This window comes from Dipodomys spectabilis, unplaced genomic scaffold, assembly GCF_019054845.1.
Source record: "Dipodomys spectabilis isolate Male_0828 unplaced genomic scaffold, ASM1905484v1 ptg000147l, whole genome shotgun sequence".
Classification (NCBI taxonomy): Eukaryota; Metazoa; Chordata; class Mammalia; order Rodentia; family Heteromyidae; genus Dipodomys; species Dipodomys spectabilis.
Genome location: NW_024870824.1, coordinates 8,403,687 through 8,422,765, shown reverse-complemented (window position 1 = coordinate 8,422,765; position 19,079 = coordinate 8,403,687). Strand labels below are relative to the sequence as shown.

The following is a 19,079-nucleotide window of genomic DNA, read 5'->3' as shown; positions in this document are numbered from 1 at the left end:
AAAATAATTCTTGAGCTGTACCATATCAAAAATATTTTTATATGTGAAGGTACTATTTTACAAAGCCTTCTGTACAGACACTAAGTAAAATAATAGAAGGAAATATGTTCTGTTATTCAATTATTTCTTCAGATAACTTAATGACTTCACTGTAGTAACAGAAAAGTTATCTGGAATGTAGAAAAAGAAGTTCTCCAGTTCTTCTCCCAAGAAATGCTCATAATTAAAACCCAGTCAATAGGATTGTAGGATGAAGAAATAAAACAAAGTTGAAATACTTAACAAGATCTGAGTATATCATTGGCCATCAAAAAGTAAAATAATTGTCATGTGTTCAGTAACAAAAACTTTTCATGCATTAAGTATATCTGGGTATTGCTAGATAATGAGGAAGAGCTAGAACATATGCTATCAAATAAACATAATTAAAATTGAGCATTAGAAATCATAGTAAATAATTATATACTATCAGTCAGTTTTAATAACTGAAATTGAAATAAATAAAAATATTTATGGGTCATTAACTTCAATCATGACTAGTTTGCTTTGATAGCAAACTACTACACTGTGTTAAGATATGAGAATCAAGGTTCAAAGCCAGCCTAGTCAGGAAAGCCCATGAAACTCTTATTTCCAATTACCCATCAGAAAAACTGGAAGTGGAGCTATGGTTCAAAGTGATAGAGTGCTAGCTTTGAACAAAAGAGCTCGGGGACAGTGCCCACCCTGAATTCAAGCCCCATGACTGACCAAAAACGAACACCCCCTCCAAAAAAAAAAAAAACAACTAAAATTCAACTCAATGCAAAGCAAGCCAAATAAGTTAAGTTGACCCTTTGAAATGAAAAGAAATGTGCCAAGACTTTAAAAAAACAACCTCCACAAGGTCTTTCTGAAAATGATGATAATCTGATGAAAGGTAAAGTATACAAGCTCATATTATACCTTGTTCTAATTACAAATTGCTCTAATTACATATGAACTAACTATCCCCTCCCCAAACTCAGTTTTCATAAACAACTCAGTACCAAGACATCAACAACTGGGATGCAGAGAACTATATCTCACCTGATTATTGGTTGGGTCACATTTACCTAAAATGGTAGCTGGATCTTCAGCTATCAAGAGAGGCTCACTTTTCTCACAGCTCTCCTGGCTGATGAGTGTGTCAGCATAGTTGGGTTGTGGGAAGATTAATTGGCTTTTCCGAGAGTCTGAGGTAAGGCAAACCTCGTGAGAATAGGTCTGCAGGAAAGCACGCACCCCATCCACACCCACAAAGTGTGAAGCCTGCACACCTTGTAACCCACTCGCGTCCTGGAGCAGGCGTGATGTATGCCAGCGTCGAAGTCTGAGCACCAGGAGCACCATGACAAAGATGAGGAAGACACAGGAGACTGTGGTGATGGCCACAACTAGGTACAGTGTGAGGCCTGACTCATCATGGCTGGTGGGAACCTCCATACTGCCCAAGTCGGCCAGGACATCTGGGATGCTGTCAGCCACAGCCACAGTGAGCGTGACAGTGGCTGACAGGGGGGGCTGGCCATGGTCCTGCACAGCCACCACAAGGCTCTGCTTGAGGCTATCTTTTTCCACAAGTGTCCGAGCAGTGCGCACCTCTCCTGTGTGCAGCCCCACAGAAAACAGCCCTGGCTCACTGGCTTTGAGCAGGCGGTAAGAGAGCCAAGCATTCTGTCCTGAGTCTCTGTCCACTGCTACCACCTTGGTCACCAGATAACCAAGTTCTGCAGAGCGCGGTGCCAGCTCTACACCTGTGGAGCCGTCTGTGGGGAGGGTGGGGTATAAGATCTCTGGGGTGTTGTCATTCTGGTCCATCACAAACAGAGTCAGTGAGACATTGCTGCTCAATGGTGGGTTCCCACTGTCACGTGCGGTCACTCCCAGCTGTAGGTTTTGGAACTGCTCATAGTCAAAGGATTGCAGAGCATACAGCACTCCTGTGTCTGAATTGATAGATATATAGGATGACAGAGGTATCCCCTGGATCATGTCCTCTGCCAGAGAGTAGGTGACTTGGGCATTCTCTTTGCTATCCAGGTCCAGGGCAGTCACCGAGAAGATGGAGGCTCCTCTGGGGTTGTTTTCAGGAATGTAAGCAGAGTAAGAGGAGTGCGTGAAAACGGGAGGGTTGTCATTGTCATCTGCCACATTCAGCAAGAGGTGAGCTTCTGTAGACAAGGGTGGACTTCCCTGATCTTTGGCAGTCAGTGTTATATTGTAGCTCTCAATCTGTTCTCGGTCCAGTTCGTTGTTTGTTATCAACTTATAGTAATTTCCATAAGTCTTTTCTAATTTAAAAGGGAGATTGTTAGGAATGAAACAGAACACCTGGCCATTTTCTCCAGAATCTTGATCTTGCACATTTAGAAGAGCTATCACAGTACCAGGAGGCGAATTTTCTAGCACTGAAGTAATAGAAGAGGTGATAGTTATTTCTGGAGCATTGTCATTCACATCCATGACGGTAATCAAAATCTTAGCAGTGGTCAGCAAACCTCCACCATCTTGGCCTTGAACTTCCATCTCATAGAACCTGTATTTTTCAAAATCCAGAGACCTTCCTAGTAGAACTTCTCCAGTTCGAGAATTCAGCTGGAAGGTTTCAGAAGCTTTGCTTTGCATATCCCCGAATGAATACATCACTTCACCGTTGGTCCCTTCATCTGGATCTGTTGCATTTACCACCAGCACGCGAGCCCCAGAGCTGAGGTTTTCCGGAACACTCACTTGATACACAGACTTCGCAAACTTAGGTACATGATCATTTACATCGAGGACTACAACGCGAACGGGAACTGCGCCCTTGAGGATGGGCTCTCCTCCATCCAAGGCTGTGAGGAGGAGGTGGTGAGATGCCTCTTTCTCCCGATCCAGGCCTCCCTCCAGCACAAGCTCCGGACTCTTGGTCCCATCAGTTCTGCCTCGTACGTGCAAAGAAAAGTAGCTACTTGGGCTGAGCTGGTAGCTCTGGAGCGAGTTCACCCCCACATCTGGATCCCTAGCGTTAGGAAGAGGAAACCGCGATCCAGGAGTTGCATGCTCACTGATTTTTATCTCTACCTCCTCTTCCCGGAAGCTGGGGGCATTATCATTAATATCAATTATTTCCACCTCCACTCCGTAAATCTTCAAGGTGTCCTCCACAAGAATCTCTATGCTTAAAATGCAGGAGGACACCCACTCACACAGCTCCTCCCGGTCGATCCTACCAGCCGTGACCAAGCTGCCGCCTCGCGGATTCAGAGCGAAGAGCTGCATCTTTCCTTTGGAGACGATGCGGACTCCGCGCTCCGCCAGCTCCTGGGGCTCCAGCCCCAGGTCCTTGGAGATGTTCCCCACGAAAGACCCTTTGTCTATCTCTTCTGGCACAGAGTATCGGATCTGCCCGGCTCCAAACTCCCGCAGTGTTCCCAGGAAAATGCACAGGAAAACCAGCCCTCTGCGGTTCAAGCTCTGTGGCAGATTCGCCATGGCAGGGTCGGAGCGGATATTCAGTGCTGTCTCGAGCCCGTTTGTTTTAAGAGGCTGTGTCCACGAGATCCTAGGTCGTTCGCATCAAAAGTATACTGGGAAGCGAAGGAAAGTGCTTTATTTCCCAGCATCCGGATGTGTGAGTATCCATCTCATTCTGCTTTGTGTGGTAGAGGTTGGGGAGAGGGACGCAATAGCTCGCTGCCTTGAATTCCCTTATTGGTGAACAGCGTCGCCTAGAGTCCAGTTTTATTGTTGCAACCACTAAGAAAAATGGACTCGCTGATTCCAGAGGAAATTACTAAACTTACCTCTTCGTGAACCGTACATATTTGTGAAGCTAAAAATCGCAAATAATAGTAATGCAATTAACATGATCTTGAAAGCTTACCAAGACATCCTTATGATATGAGTGCTAAAAGATTTTGCTTAATTATATAAAAGGTTAGAAAATATTATTGGAACTGAAAGCTTGCAAGTTGATAGTAAAGGGAGTTTGGCATTTGTGGATGTGAGAACACCATGATCTTGACATAATTATCAATTATCAGGTACCACGCAGGACTATAATTCTTACCAGAAATAAAAATGAAATGTTTGATAAAATCTCAATGGCATTAGGATTGTAATTTAAAACATCACGATAAAACTATAATTGCATGTTGTATCCTATCCCAAAAAGTATTTTAATGAAAGTCTCTCCTGATAGTTCATATTCATGTGTTTATATGTCCTGTGTATATGGTCCTGGAGATCCCAGGATCTCAAGCATGCTAACACAAACTCTACCACTGAGCCATACCCTCAACCTTCAAAATTTTTACCTTATCATGTCTTTAACAAGAGGATTGATTAATAACTGAGTGTGTTGCTCTGGGATAGAATGCTGGGCTTCGGGCTGGGAAGGTGGCTCAGTGGTAGAGCACTTGCCTTGCATGCCTGAGGCCCTGTGTTCGATTCCTCAGCACCACATAAGCAAAAAGAAAAAAAAGCCGGAAGTGGCGCTGTGGCTCAAGTGGTAGAGCGCTAGCCTTGAGCTGAAGAGCTGAGGGACAGTGCCCAGGCCCAGAGTTCAGGCCCCATGACCGCACCCCCCCCCCCAAAAAAAAAGAATGCCGGGCTTCTTGCATGGAAGGCAAGCACTCTGAAACAAAACTTAAGTTTTAGGAGTATAACATATAAGTTTGATATATTTACCTTAGAATTTTTTTTGGGTGGGGGTCCGGTCGTGGGTCCTGAACTATGGGCCTGGATGCTGTCCCTCAGCAATTCAGCTAAAGGCTAGCGCTCTACCACTTGAGCCACAGTGCCACTTCCGGCTTTTTTCCTGCTTATGTGATGCTGAGGAATCGAACCCAGGGCCTCATGCATGCAAGGCAAGCTCTCTACCACTGAGCCACCTTCCCAGCCCTAGAATTTTTTTTTAAATCAAAGGACTGCTTGAACTCTTGAAGTAATGGTGCCATAGAAGAACACGTTGCATATTGGCCTATAAACAAGCATTAATTAATTACCTGGTTAAAAGTCGTCTTGTCTGCTTCAACACTAGGAGTTAAAATGCTAGCCAAATGCGCAGAAGAGCTATCTTTGTTGAGAATATCCTGTGTGGCTTGACAATCATCAAGGGATGAAATAAAATTAAATTCGGCATTAGTTTGATTTCCAGGCACACACAAATTATATGCGTAGGGTAATGTTCCTTCACAGTAGTTGGGAGGAATCACCGGTCCAGACTTTGAGCTGAGAAGAGAGCCAAAGCAGCCTTCGGTGGCAGAGCTGGAAGAGTGTCGCAAGCGCAGAGCAATGGCCAGGATCACAGCCAGGAGGAAGAGCACTGAGATCAAGGCCAGGGCACTAACCAAGTAAAACTGCAGCTCTGCCTGAGGGTCAGAGGGGTCAGGATGATCAGTGAAGTCTGGTAGCACCTCTTGTAGGCTGTCAGCAAAGACTAGCAGCAGTGTGGCGGTAGCAGAGAGGGGCGGTTGTCCACCATCGCGCACAGCCACCACCAGGCGATGGCGAGTCGCATCCCTGTCACCCAAGGCACGCGCCAAGCGCACCTCGCCCGAGCGCAGCCCCAGGCTGAAGAGGCCAGGATCGCTGGCCTGCAGCACGTGGTAGGACAGCCAGGCATTGTGTCCAGAGTCGGCGTCCACCGCCACCACCTTGGTGACCAGGTAACCGGGCTCGGCGGCGCGCGGCACCATGTCGAAGAGCGCCGAGCCGTCGGGCTCCAGCGCGGGGTAGAGCACGCGCGGCGCGTTGTCGTTGCGGTCGCCCACCAGCACGCGCAGGCTGGCGTTGGCGCGCAGCGGGGGCGAGCCCTGGTCGCGCGCCTGCACAGTGAGCTGGAAGGAGCGCAGCTGCTCGTGGTCGAAGGCGCGCTGGGCGAACACCACCCCGCTGTGAGCGCTCACCGACACGTAGGACGAGAGCGCGCCTGGCTCCAGGTCGCTGGCCAGGATGGAGTAGGACACTTGGCCGTTGGAACCCAGGTCTGGATCCCACGCTGAGACTTGGATTATGGAAGCACCGGGCTGGTTGTTTTCTGGGATGTGGACGAGGTAGGCGGATTGTTGGAAGGTCGGCGCGTTGTCGTTAACGTCAGTGACCTGCAGAGTGATGACTGCGCTGGAGGAGAGGGGCGGCTTGCCCCTGTCGGTGGCTATGATGGTGACATTGTACTCTGGGGTTTGTTCCCGATCCAGGGTCCCATCTGTCATCAACTTGTAGTAATTATTGGAAGAAGAATGAATCTTAAACGGGTTATGGTTGCTTAAACTACACGCAACCTCTGCGTTTTCCCCAGAATCTCGGTCCCGTATTTTGAAGAGGGCCACCACCATTCCAGGAGGGGAATCCTCCAAAATCTTATCGGAAAGAGAAGTGATGATTATTTCTGGGCGGTTGTCGTTTTCATCTAGGACTTCTATGATTACTTTACACTGTGAGGAGAGCGATCCTTTGTCCCTTACTTCCACGTCTATGGTATACCTTTCTACTTCTTCGAAATCCAAGGGCTGACGAGTTATAATGTCTCCTGTGTTGGAATCCAGGGAGAACACGTGCGTGGCTTTGTCAGCCGCACCAAGGAAGGAGTAGGTGAACTCTGCATTGATGCCCTCATCTTGGTCACTTGCCCTTACCCTTAAGACAGAGGTGCCTGGGGGTACGTCCTCCCGAAGGCTGACTCTGTACACGTCCTGGCTGAACAGCGGGGGGTTATCGTTGGCGTCCGCCACCAGGACTTGAATCTGAGTGGTACCGCTTCGAGGCGGGTCCCCACCGTCTAAGGCTGTCAGCACTAAATGATGGCTGCCCTGAGTTTCTCGGTCCAGAAACTTCTGCAATACTAACTCTGGATATTTGCCACCATCCGGATTGTCTTTCACCAACAAGGAAAAATACTCACTAGGACTTAGTTGGTATGTTCTTAGTGAATTCACATTAATATCCGGATCTTTGGCAGACTCGAGAATCGTTCCCATCCCAGGGCTGACAGATTCGCTTATTTCTAAGGTTATTTCGTCTTTACGGAATTGCGGAGCATTGTCATTAATATCCTCAATCATCACAACGAGATGGAAGATATTTAAAGGGTTTCCCACCACGGCTTCCAGCTGCAACTCACACGTTCTTCGCTCCCCACAGATCTGCTCGCGGTCTATGCGGTCCTTCACCACCAAGTCCCCGCTCCCCGCGTCCACGCTGAAGTGCAGCTTCTCGGCGCTGACTCGCAGCTTGCGAGCAGACACTTCTGGGACGCTGAGCCCCAGATCTTTGGCGAGGTTCCCCACCACCGAACCCCTGGGCAGCTCCTCGGGAATGGAGTAGCGGACGGGCTGGCAGAGCCCGGGGTAGAACAAAGACAGCAGGAAAGGAAGGAGTACCTGGCGGGAGCGGGGGCGTTGTCCCTGCGCGCAGCTCCCTCCCATTGCTCGCTCTGGCTTCAGGGTTGGAGACTGATGTCTACCGAGGCGGAAGAGCATTCCAACAAAGGAACAGCCCAGTTTGGGAGCTGGGAACGAGTGTGCCGTGCGGGGTCTGTGCAGTCCGGAGTCTGTGTGTATGAGAGGGTTTCCTTCTGTTTGCTTTGGTGACTGTGCAGGAGATTCTCGGCGACTGGCTGAGGTATCCTAGGCATTAAGCCTGTCCTGCACTGGCCGACAGCGGCGCCCAGAGGCTTCATGTGGAACTACAGTCTGGCTTTTCTTTAGGTAATCTTTTATTTCTTGAAAAAGTATAAATTGATAGCCCAAAATATTTGAATCTCACTCCTCAGTAACTCCTTCGTGGAGGAACATTTTCCATCACAACTACTATGCTATATCTTGGCAGGTATATTTTGACACACATCCTTATATGTCAAATGTTTATATTAGTTTTGGATAGATAAATGTGTTTCTTTCAAGTTTTAAAAAAAGGCATAAAAAGAGTAGCAAGTGAAATTGTACAGATCTTCTATCTCATGGCTCACTGCTATCCAAATCCTCCACCCAGAGGAAATCACTGTTGTTCCTTTTAAGAGTAATTATCTATGAAACTGTAAGTACTGAAGAGAAATCTTCATTTGTCTTCAACCTTAGCCTATATTTAGTTAAAGTAAATAAGTCTTCATTCACATTTATGTATAGGAATGTTAATGCAACCATGCAGGATCTTTTTTTTTCTATACAGGATCTTCTGTATTGCTTTTTAAAATAATTCTATTTACAATGGCTTACAATAGCCATGAAATCAAAAATCTGGTTTTTAAATGAGTGTTTTTCCAAACAACGTATTCAGATATATGCACAAGAATTTGACTCTGGTAGAAATTTAGAATAGTAGTTTCAATGGTTTACTAGTTTAATAATATTATCCATAAGTAATCCTCAAGAGTGTGGCCACCTTCCACATGCCTTTTGTTAGCCAAATGTTGATGCCATGTACAAATCATGGTCTCATACACTGTAGGTCACTATTGGACTATTAGTAACGAATTAAATGATCTAACCAAACATCCTTACCTTTATGCAACCAAATGCTCACATGGATAAGTCCACTGATAATTTGCCTAAAATAGTTTTGTGTACTTCTTTCCTTTTTTTTTAAAGCTCCTGCAGAATTGGCATTTTCTCTTCACTTGTAGTTTACTTGGGGGTCTAAATTTCTTCATTTGAGTATTTCAGTAGGTTTTTCTTCCTTTACATGAGAGAGCTTCTGAAGTACTCATGCCAACAACTCACTCCTGTTTTCGAACATGCACAAGTTTGTCTCCCCAGTCCATATTGATTTTTAGCTTTAGTGATTGGAGGATTTAATTTTATTTAAAGACAAAGACAGCAGAACTCTTAAGTCTACTCAACTAAACCTTGTATAAACACTTTAGAATCCCCATTGAGCAAAGAAACTCAAATAAAAATGCTTACTTTTCACATGGTAGTATGAAATTAGATAACCAAAAAGATGATGCAGTGTTAACAAGTATGGCTGCTAGTACATATTTTGAATTGTTGACAATGGAATGTTTAAATTTATAGGAAGTGTATGTAACTTCAACTGTCACCACAAGGTATAATAAACAAAATACAACCAGAGAAGCCTATTTTCCTCCCTGGAAAAACAGCCATGAGTAACCTTGGGCTTGGTGTGTTTCCAGTGAGGGTTACCATTTGTTTCTAACCATTACCTATGTTTACCAGACTCACCTTCAAAAGAGAGCTGAGGTGGTCTACAGAGGCAGAGTTTCAGTATGTGTCGACTCAGAAGAACATACAAATCAATAGACACTCTACATGGAAGTCTCTTTTAGTAACTTAACTTTGTACTCAGGAACACTACAAAAAATAAGATCCTAAAATTTAAGGTGCGGCTCAAGTGGTAGCATGCCAGCAATCCTTGAATGAAAATGCCACGCAAGAGCATAAGGCCTTGAGTTCAAGCCTTACTACAGGTACCAATCCCCCCATAAATACGAGGTTCTTCAAAGCTAATCATAATTTATAATAACAGATCTTCATTAGGACTAAGTGAATTTTATCAGTAAGATTTTGGTTCTCGTTAAGTATTGATAATCAAATTCTACTTGCCTCTTGCAAGTCATTGAAATTTAGAGGAAAGTTATTTTTAAAATATTTAAAATTTCTATCACCATACTGCAAACCTAAAAGTGAAATTAACCATAACCGTTTAGAGAAAAACAAAAATGGAACTCACTGGAACCAAAGGCGAGTCTTCTATTGGAAACTTCGAATCATCTAATAAAGACAAAGGATCCTTTTTCTCACAGCTCTCCTGGCTGATGAGCGTGTCTGCATAATTGGGCTGCGGAAAGATCACGTGACTCTTTCTTGAGTCTGCAGTGAGTGAGACTTCATGAGAATAGGTCTGTAGAAAAGCACGCACACCATCCGCACCCACAAAGTGCGAGGCTGGCAGGCCAGCCAATCCTTCTCCAGGAGCCTGGGTCAGGTGTGACTTGTGCCAACGTCGTAGTTTGAGCGCCAGCAGCATGATGACAAAGGCAAGAAAGACACAGGAGACCACAGCCACCGCCACTACTAGATAGAGTGTGAGGCCTGAGGTGTCAGAGTCCTGTGGGGGCTCAAGGTTGACTAAGTCTGCTAGGACATCCGGGATGCTGTCAGCCACAGCCACAGTGAGTGTGACAGTGGCTGAGAGAGGAGGCTGGCCATGGTCCTGCACAGCCACCACCAGGCTCTGCTTGAGCACGTCTCTGTCTAGCAAGGCCCTTGCTGTGCGCACCTCACCTGTGTGCAGCCCTATAGAGAACAGCCCTGGCTCGCTGGCCTTAAGCAGGCGATAGGAAAGCCAGGCATTCTGTCCTGAGTCTCTATCAATGGCCACCACCTTGGTTACTAGGTAGCCAGGCTCTGCGGAGCGGGGCGCCAGCTCTACCCCAGTGGAGCCATCCATGGGGAGAGTAGGATACAAGATCTCTGGAGTATTGTCATTCTGGTCCAGCACAAACACAGTCAAGGACACGTTGCTGCTGAGGGGTGGGTTCCCGCTGTCACTGGCAATCACCTGCACCTGCAGTTGTTGAAACTGCTCATAGTCAAAGGATCGGAGTGCATATAGGATGCCGGTGTCTGAGTTGATGGATAAGTAGGAGGACAGTGGTGTCCCTTGGATGTTATCTTCAGCCAGAGAGTAAATGATCTGGGCATTCTCTTTGCTGTCTGGATCAAGAGCTGTCACTGAGAAGATGGAGGCACCCCTGGGGTTGTTCTCTGGGACATAGGTAAAGTAGGAGATGTGAGAGAAGGTGGGTGGGTTGTCATTGATGTCAGCCACTTGCAGGGTGAAGTGAGCTTCTGTTGATAGAGGTGGGTTTCCACCATCTGTGGCTGTAACTGTGATGTTGTAAGAGGATACTTGTTCCCTGTCAAGGGCTCTGTGTGTCACCAGCCTGTAATAACTGTCAATCGACTTCTCTAATTTAAATGGTAGATGCCCGGAGATGGCACAAGTTACTGCTCCATTCTGTCCAGAGTCTAAATCGTGCACGTTTAAAAGGGCAATGACAGTTCCCAAAGGTGAATCTTCTGCCACGGGACTAAAGAGAGAGGTGATGGTCACTTCTGGGCTGTTGTCATTTACATCTTCTACTGTAACCAGCACCTTGGCGGTTGCAAGATATGCTCCTCCGTCTTCCGCTTGTATTTCTAGCTCATAGAAACCCACTTCTTCATAATCTAGATGTTCTGATATTTTTATTTCCCCGGTATTTTTGTTTAGTTGGAATTTCACCAGCTGTGTGTCAGGTAATTTTCGGAATGCATATGTCACTTCTCCATTGGCTCCTTCATCCTTGTCGGTGGCAGTGACTGTTAGTAAACGAGTGCCTACTGGCAAGTTCTCTGGAACATTCACTCGGTATTCAGGCAAGGTGAAGACTGGCGCGTTATCATTTGTGTCGAAGACAGTCACAGTAATGAGGGCAGTGCCAGATCGAAGGGGGGTACCCCCATCTGAGGCCGTCAGAACCAAGTGGTGAATGGCCTCTTCCTCCCGATCCAGGGCGCGCTCTAGCACCAGCTCCGGGTACTTGACGCCATTGGCGCGTGTCTGCACTTCCAGCGAGAAGTGCTTGTTGGGGCTGAGCTGGTAGCTCTGTAGGGAGTTCACACCCACGTCGGGATCAATAGCTTCCGGGAGAGGAAAGCGCATCCCTGGAGCAACATTTTCGTTGATTTTTACATCTAGATTCTCTGCTTGAAATTTTGGGGCATTATCGTTGACATCAGTTACTTCTACTTCTATCCCGAAAAGTTTGACCCTGTCTTCCACAAGGATGTTAAAGTTCACCAGACACCGGGGGCTCTGGGCGCAGAGCTCCTCCCGGTCGACCCTGCCCGCGGTGACCAAGCTGCCGCTCCGCGGGTTGAGAGAGAAAAGCTGCGTCCTACCTCTGGAGACGATGCGGACTCCGCGCTGCGCCAGCTCCCGGGGCTCCAGTCCCAGGTCCGTGGAGATGTTCCCCACGAAGGAGCCTTTCTCTAACTCCTCAGGAACCGAGTAGCGGATCTGCCGGGCTCCGGACTCCCAGGGCATCCACAGGAAAAAGCTGAGAAGGGCCAGCGTGATGTGGTCAGAAGGATTCCTTTGAGCGGCCATTGTTTCCTGGTCACGGAATTCTCCCCAAATCCTCCCTGGACACGTTTTGTATTTCAGCGGGTTCCTTTTTCTTTCGGTGGCGGCAGGAATTCTCGGTCGCTTGAGCTCCTTAAATGCCGGGGTGAGTTTTGGGGTAGCCCAGGAGCCGGTTTGTAGGAGCTGTGGGTCTTTGTGCAGTTGGAGCCCTGATAATCGCGAGCGAGCTGAGACTGCTTCTCCCGGTAGGTGAACAGCGGCGCTCAGAGTCCTAACGAGTTACTGCACCCACTCGAGTGCGTCCTAGCAAACTTGTGTGTGGATTTACTTTAATTTACACAGATTCTTTGGGGTCTCTGCTAATGTCTTTTGGGGTGAGGAAGTTGGGAGGCCCTCCCAGGGCTTCACACATGCCAGACAAAGCTACATTTGCTGTCCTCACTCTACTCATATCTTTTAAGTAATTACTATTTGCAGGTGGTTTTTTTTTTTTTTTTAAACAAACTGGGTAGTAAGCTCAAGTGGAATTAAAGTAGAATAATATGATAATGTTCGGGTAAATATACTACAGATTTGTAACACTTTTAAAACAAGCATGTACCCATTTTAAAACATAGACTATGATTATTTTATATCCTATGTCAGTTGTATTCAGAAGTGTCTTACAATTTTACTTGAAATTGTGATTTAAATAACCATGTTTTACTTAGCAAACATTCATATAGGGACTGTATTATGCTCCTTATGAAATAATTACTTTTAAAGTTTAGGATTTTGTATTTATTTGTTTAGCTTAAGGATGTGTGAGAGGCTGCCGAAATACTTTTTTCTAAGATAGTTTCATTAGGCCTTAACAAGTCAGTTTTTTGAAAAATGTACACACACACACACACATATACACATATATTATTGAGAAATTAACTTGACTTATATGTTAATGTGGGTTAATTTTTTTTTTTTTTGCTTTTAGTGCTGTTTTTTAGTGCTGGATCTAAAACCCAGTGTATGCTAGGCAAGTACTCTACCATGAGCTACACCCTCAACACTGATGTAGGATTTTTAACAAATAAAATTTTGTATTCAATAACCTGGGGGCACTGGTGCCCCCATATACATAAAATTTTCTCTTAGGCAGTTTTTAGGTAAGCTCATAGAAAATGCTTCACATATTTTCAATTATGCATCTCCATCAACACAACATAGCTCTTTACTCAATCACAAAAGAGGAGAATCTTCACTTCTTTCATATAGAAAACAGCTTGTTCAAAATGTTCATTATGTCTTCATGTAAAGAACTGTTCAAAATTTTCAATGAGACAGGGTTTCATTGTATAGTTTAGGTTGGCCTTGGCCTCCATAGCCACAGTGTGCTGGCATTACAGCTATGTGGTGTTACCCCAGGGCAAAGATGCTATATTTTTGCTTCAAAGATCTGAATATAGATACAGTGACTTAAAACAAAGAGGCAATAGCCTTCATTTTTTTTCTGAGAAATTAATTATCTTACAGTGTGGAAGGAAAGAGACTGAGAAAGAGTATGATTTGACCTCAAAGAAAAAGGACCATACATATAGAAGAAAGGCAAAGGACTAAAAGCAGAAGAAACCATTCCTCTTAGGGTACTTAGGTACCTAGGGTACTTAGGGGAACCATAAAATCCTTGGAAATGTGAACAAAGCTTGGACTCATCTCCCATGTAAAAATAGATGCAGTTATAATTTTGTATACATTCACTATTCATAAATCTGCTGGTCATGTCCTCCGTGCTTACAGTTGGAAGAAACTAAAAATGAAGACAGCCACCAAAAGACTCCTAAGAGATTATTTGCAATAAATGTTTTTTCAGGAAGGAGCACCTGTTTCAATACTATGTGCTATTTCAGTGATGTGACCTTTTTTTTTCTTTCTTCCTTTCTTTTTTTTTTGTGCCAATTGTGGAGCCTGAACTCTGGGCCAGGGCACTGTCCCTCAGCTCTTTCAGCTCAAGGCTAGCACTCTACCACTTTTTCTGCTTTATGTAGTGCTGAGGAATCGAACCCAGGGCCTCAAGCACTCTACCACTGAGCCACCTTCCTAGCCCAGTGTATGACATTTTTAACTATGGAGAACATGCAAAAGTTTATGACAACCAATTTTAAATATGAGAAAATTGAAATATAGTATATTTATTTGTTTGGTTAAAAGCCAATCAGAACTTGAAAAATCTATCTCCAGTTTGATCATTTTCTTTTGACAAGTGTACAAGTGCTTAAGTCTTGGAAAATAAAATTGACTAAAAGACAATATGGAGAAGACAAGATGGTAATTGGCCGTGCATATTTCAAATATGATCCTAGTTATGAAAATGAAGCCATTTACCAAGAGAAACTAGGGTATTAAAGACACAAAAATGAAACTTACCGAGATTAGAGTCTCAGGATGTGAAGTCAAGTCATCTCCATCATGGAGTGGAAGAATTAAGGCCCCAGGAGAACTACTGCCAACTACATCTTGAGTGGAATTACATTTTAGGAAATTTAGCTCTGTCTTGCCCATTTGTGCAACACACAGATTGTAGGAGTAAGGTAGAGTCCCCTCATTGTAGTTGAGAGAAACCCCTGGTCTAGACTTAGAACAGAGTCTAGATTGAAAGCAGCCCCAGGTGGAGAGGCTGGAGGAGTATCTTAGTCGAAGGGCGATGGCCAGAATTATGGCCAGGAGGAAGAGCACGGAAATCAAGGCCAAAGCCACAACCAGATAAAACTGTAGCTCCGCCTGGGGGTCTGAGGGCACAGGAATATCCCTTAGATCGGGCAGTGCTTCTTGTAGGCTATCAGCGAATACCAGGAGTAACGTGGCAGTAGCTGAAAGGGGCGGCTGTCCACCATCATTAACCACTACCAGAAGACGCTGGCGGGCCGCGTCCTTGTCATTCAAAGCACGCGCGGTGCGGACCTCGCCGGTGCGCAGCCCCAGGCTGAAGAGGCCGGGATCGCTGGCCTGAAGCACGTGGTAGGACAGCCAGGCATTGTGTCCAGAGTCGGCGTCCACCGCCACCACCTTGGTGACCAGGTAACCGGGCTCGGCGGCGCGCGGCACCATGTCAAAGAGCGCCGAGCCGTCGGGCTCCAGCGCGGGGTAGAGCACGCGCGGCGCGTTGTCGTTGCGGTCGCCCACCAGCACGCGCAGGCTGGCGTTGGCGCGCAGCGGGGGCGAGCCCTGGTCGCGCGCCTGCACAGTGAGCTGGAAGGAGCGCAGCTGCTCGTGGTCGAAGGCGCGCTGGGCGAACACCACCCCGCTGTGCGCGCTCACCGACACGTAGGAAGATAGCGCGCCTGGCTCCAGGTCGCTGGCCAGGATGGAGTAGGACACTTGGCCGTTGGGCCCCAGGTCTGGGTCGGAGGCGCTGACTTGGGCGATGGAGGCTCCGGGAGGGTTGTTCTCAGCCACGTGGACCAAGTAAGAAGCCTGGTTGAAAACGGGTGCGTTATCATTGACGTCAGTGACGTGTAGGTTGATATATGTCTTGGAGGAAAGGGGCGGTTTGCCTCCATCTGTGGCAGTGATGGTGAGATTGTACTCTGGGTCCCGCTCTCGGTCTAGCACTCCATCTGTCACCAGTTTGTAGTAGTTAGTAGTAGAAGAATGAATCTTGAAAGGAAGATCTTTTTCTATTTCGCACTTGACTTCCCCATTTCCTCCGAAATCCCCATCCCGCGTTTTGAAAATGGCAACAACTGTTCCTGGAGGGGAATCCTCTAAAATATGATCCGAGAGAGAAGTGAGGATAATTTCGGGGTTGTTGTCATTTTCATCTAGGATTTCTATTATGACTTTGCACTGGGAAGACAGACCACCTCCATCCTTTGCTTCCACTTCCATGGTGTATCTGTCCACATCTTCATAGTCCAGTGACCGGTTATTCTTGATCATACCAGTTTTCTCATCCAGTGAGAACGTGTGTCTCGTGCTCTGGGCTGTGCTTCGGAAGTAATAGCTGATCTCTGCATTGGGTCCTTCATCTTTATCAGTGGCCATCACTTGCAACACTGGGGATCCTGGGGGTAGACTTTCACTAACGCTGATTCTATATTCGTCTTTGCTGAACACCGGGGGGTTGTCATTGATGTCCTTTACAACTATTTCTATTTGAGTGGTGGCACTTTGTGGTGGTTCCCCTCCGTCCAAGGCAGTCAAGATCAGGCGATGAGATCTCTGCTCTTCCCTGTCTAGGAGTTTCTCTAGAGATAACTCTGGGAACTTGTCACCATCAGAATTAATTCTGATCACCAATGAGAAATGAGGGTTAGGACTTATCTGATAATCTTTAATTGAGTTTAAGTTTATGTCTGGGTCGGTAGCAGGATCTAGGGATATTCGTGTACCAATGGCCACAGATTCAACAATTTCCAATTGTATTTTCTTTTTATCAAATTGTGGAGCATTGTCATTAATATCCTCAATCATCACAACGAGATGGAAGATATTTAAAGGGTTTCCCACCACGGCTTCCAGCTGCAACTCACACGTTTTTCTCTCCCCACATATTTGCTCGCGGTCTATGCGGTCCTTCACCACCAAGTCCCCGCTCCCCGCGTCCACGCTGAAGTGCAGCTTCTCGGCGCTGACTCGCAGCTTGCGAGCAGACACTTCTGGGACGCTGAGCCCCAGATCTTTGGCGAGGTTCCCCACCACCGAACCCCTGGGCAGCTCCTCGGGAATGGAGTAGCGGACGGGCTGACAGAGCCCGGGGTAGAACAAAGACAGCAGGAAAGGAAGGAGTACCTGGCGGGGGCGGGGGCGTTGTCCCTGCGCGCAGCTCCCTCCCATTGCTCGCTCTGGCTTCAGGGTTGGAGACTGATGTCTACCGAGGCGGAAGAGCATTCTGCCCAGGACAGGCGCAGCCTAATTTCGGGGCTGGAGTCCTTTTATGTGGCCTCCGTGAGTGAGAAATTTTCTCTGTGTGTGTTGGTGGTTGTGCAGGAAATTCTCAGCTATGGACTTTGGGATCCGGGTGCTCTACGTTGGGCGACAGCGGCGCCCAGAGGCTCTACGCAGAACTACAGCCTGGCTTGTGTTGAATTCCTCACTTTCGAAATGTACACATTGTTCTTAGAAAGTTACCCGAAATTTTTAAGCTCAGCATGGAAGTACACTTGGTATTTATATATTTAGTATTTCAATAAATATTGATAGCCCCAAATTTACACAACAAAAAGAATACTATATATTATATTGTGTGCTTCAAGAACGGATGAACCAGCTTCCATATCGGCCAACATAAAGGCAATCTCTCTTCAGTTCAGACCACACTCCCAACTTACTTTGAGGCAAATTAAAAATGTACCATTTCAATCAAACCTTCTTTTTAAAACGATGTATTAAGATCAAGAATTTTGTCTTATAACCTATTAGGTTTCTATAATCTGTTATCAATGCACAATACACCTACTAAGTTCAGGAAAACTAGATTTCTCCATTTTCATACCCTGCCCAGGCATCCATCCAGGTAGCAGTGCATTCTTGCTTGAAAGGCAAATGCTATTTCTGCAGTATAGGACAATAATTATTTACCATATTGTAACCAATATCTACATTCTTATATTATCTTAAAATCAACACACATCTCAATGCTTATCAATACTAAGTATAAAAGGCAACCTCCAGGAGAGAAATTTAAAATGGGCGAGGGTGGCTCACACCTTAATCCTAGCTACTCAGGAGGCTGAGATCTGAGGATCACAGTTCAAAGACAGCCCAGGCAGGAAAATCCATGAGATTCTTATCTCCAATAATGACTAGAAAACCGGAAGTGGCACTGTGGCTCAAGTGGTAGAGTGCTCATCTTGTGCTGAAGAGAACAAGGACAGCACCCAAGCCCAAAGTTCAAGCCCCATGACTGACAAATTTTTTTAATGGCAATTTTCCTGCTGAATGATTAAATATGACCCTAAAATATACTTTGCTTTTGTTCCCTACTAGCTTAAGGTAAAGTGTGTGTGTGTGTTGCTCCAGATGGAGCCTGAGGCCTTACACAAGTGCTCTACCACTAAGCTAACTCCTTATCCTCAAAAAATATTGAATAAGCTAACTACTTATCCTCAAAAAATACTGATTTAATTAAAAAGTCTTTATGCCAGAAAGGATTTCTAATTATACTCCTTATGTTCTTATTAGTAAAATACAAGATGTTTGAAAAGTGTCTATGACAAAGAAAATAAATCTCTATTTCCACACAAACACCAGCAGTCATTCACCTATGGATCATATGTTTAGAATTTTTAGTCAAGTTCAAAGTTTGTTTTCAGATAGTCTCCTGGAATGTCTTTTATGACTTGAAAATTTGATATTATGTTTAAAAGATAATCTTTTCCTCCTTGCTAAATGCCAATAAAATATTTTAGAATCTCTATAGCATCTCTTGTGAATATATTCCTAACATACCCATATACAGACTCATTTTTGTAGCCTCAAAGGTTGGAAAACTGAGCCAAAGATCATAAAGTTCTGAAAAGTAATTCATTTTAGCCTTTCACAGGGTTTAGTCTTAGCAATTTTTATTGCACAAGTTTATACCATAGGAAAAAGAAGTGTCTGCTTTATAACCTGACATTACAACATTAGAAAATTCTAATCTTTGATGATACTAGCAGAGAAAGAAAGCTACTGTCACCACTGAAAATGCTTCTCTAGCTGGGTGCTGGTGGCTCACACTTGTAATCCTAACTATTCAGGAGGCTGAGATCTGAGGATCATGGTTTGAAGTCAGACCTGGCAGGAAAGTCTGTGAGACTCTTATCTTCAATGAACTACCAATGATTCAGTAATGGAGTTGTGGCTCAAGTGCTAGAGTGCTAGACTCTGAGTTCAAGCCCAAATATGGACACACACACACACACACACACACACACACACACACACACACACACAGAGCTTTTCTAGGCTTTGGAAATAGCTGAAGTTTGAATTTTCCTCACAAAAGATTTTTTTTTGGGGGGGGGTCCAGT

The 19,079-nt window shown here is 45.5% G+C and overlaps 1 protein-coding gene across 10 annotated transcripts in view; it reads right to left on the bottom strand.

The window, feature by feature from the left end:
- LOC122118086 (protocadherin gamma-C5) overlaps positions 1-19,079 on the bottom strand; it is a 195,133-nt gene that overhangs the window by 97,155 nt on the left and 78,899 nt on the right. Inside the window, exon 1 of one of the 10 annotated variants that reach the window (XM_042691941.1) lies at positions 14,494-16,988. The exons of 6 other annotated variants lie outside the window; for them this stretch is intronic. In XM_042691941.1, the coding sequence (XP_042547875.1) occupies positions 14,494-16,956 (2,463 nt within the window). In that variant the 5' untranslated portion in view covers positions 16,957-16,988. Of the gene's footprint in view, positions 1-1,068; positions 3,651-5,009; positions 7,513-9,693; positions 12,173-14,493; positions 16,989-19,079 lie in introns of those variants that run through there. 3 more of the 10 variants (XM_042691948.1, XM_042691940.1, XM_042691945.1) reach the window with 3 other exon arrangements.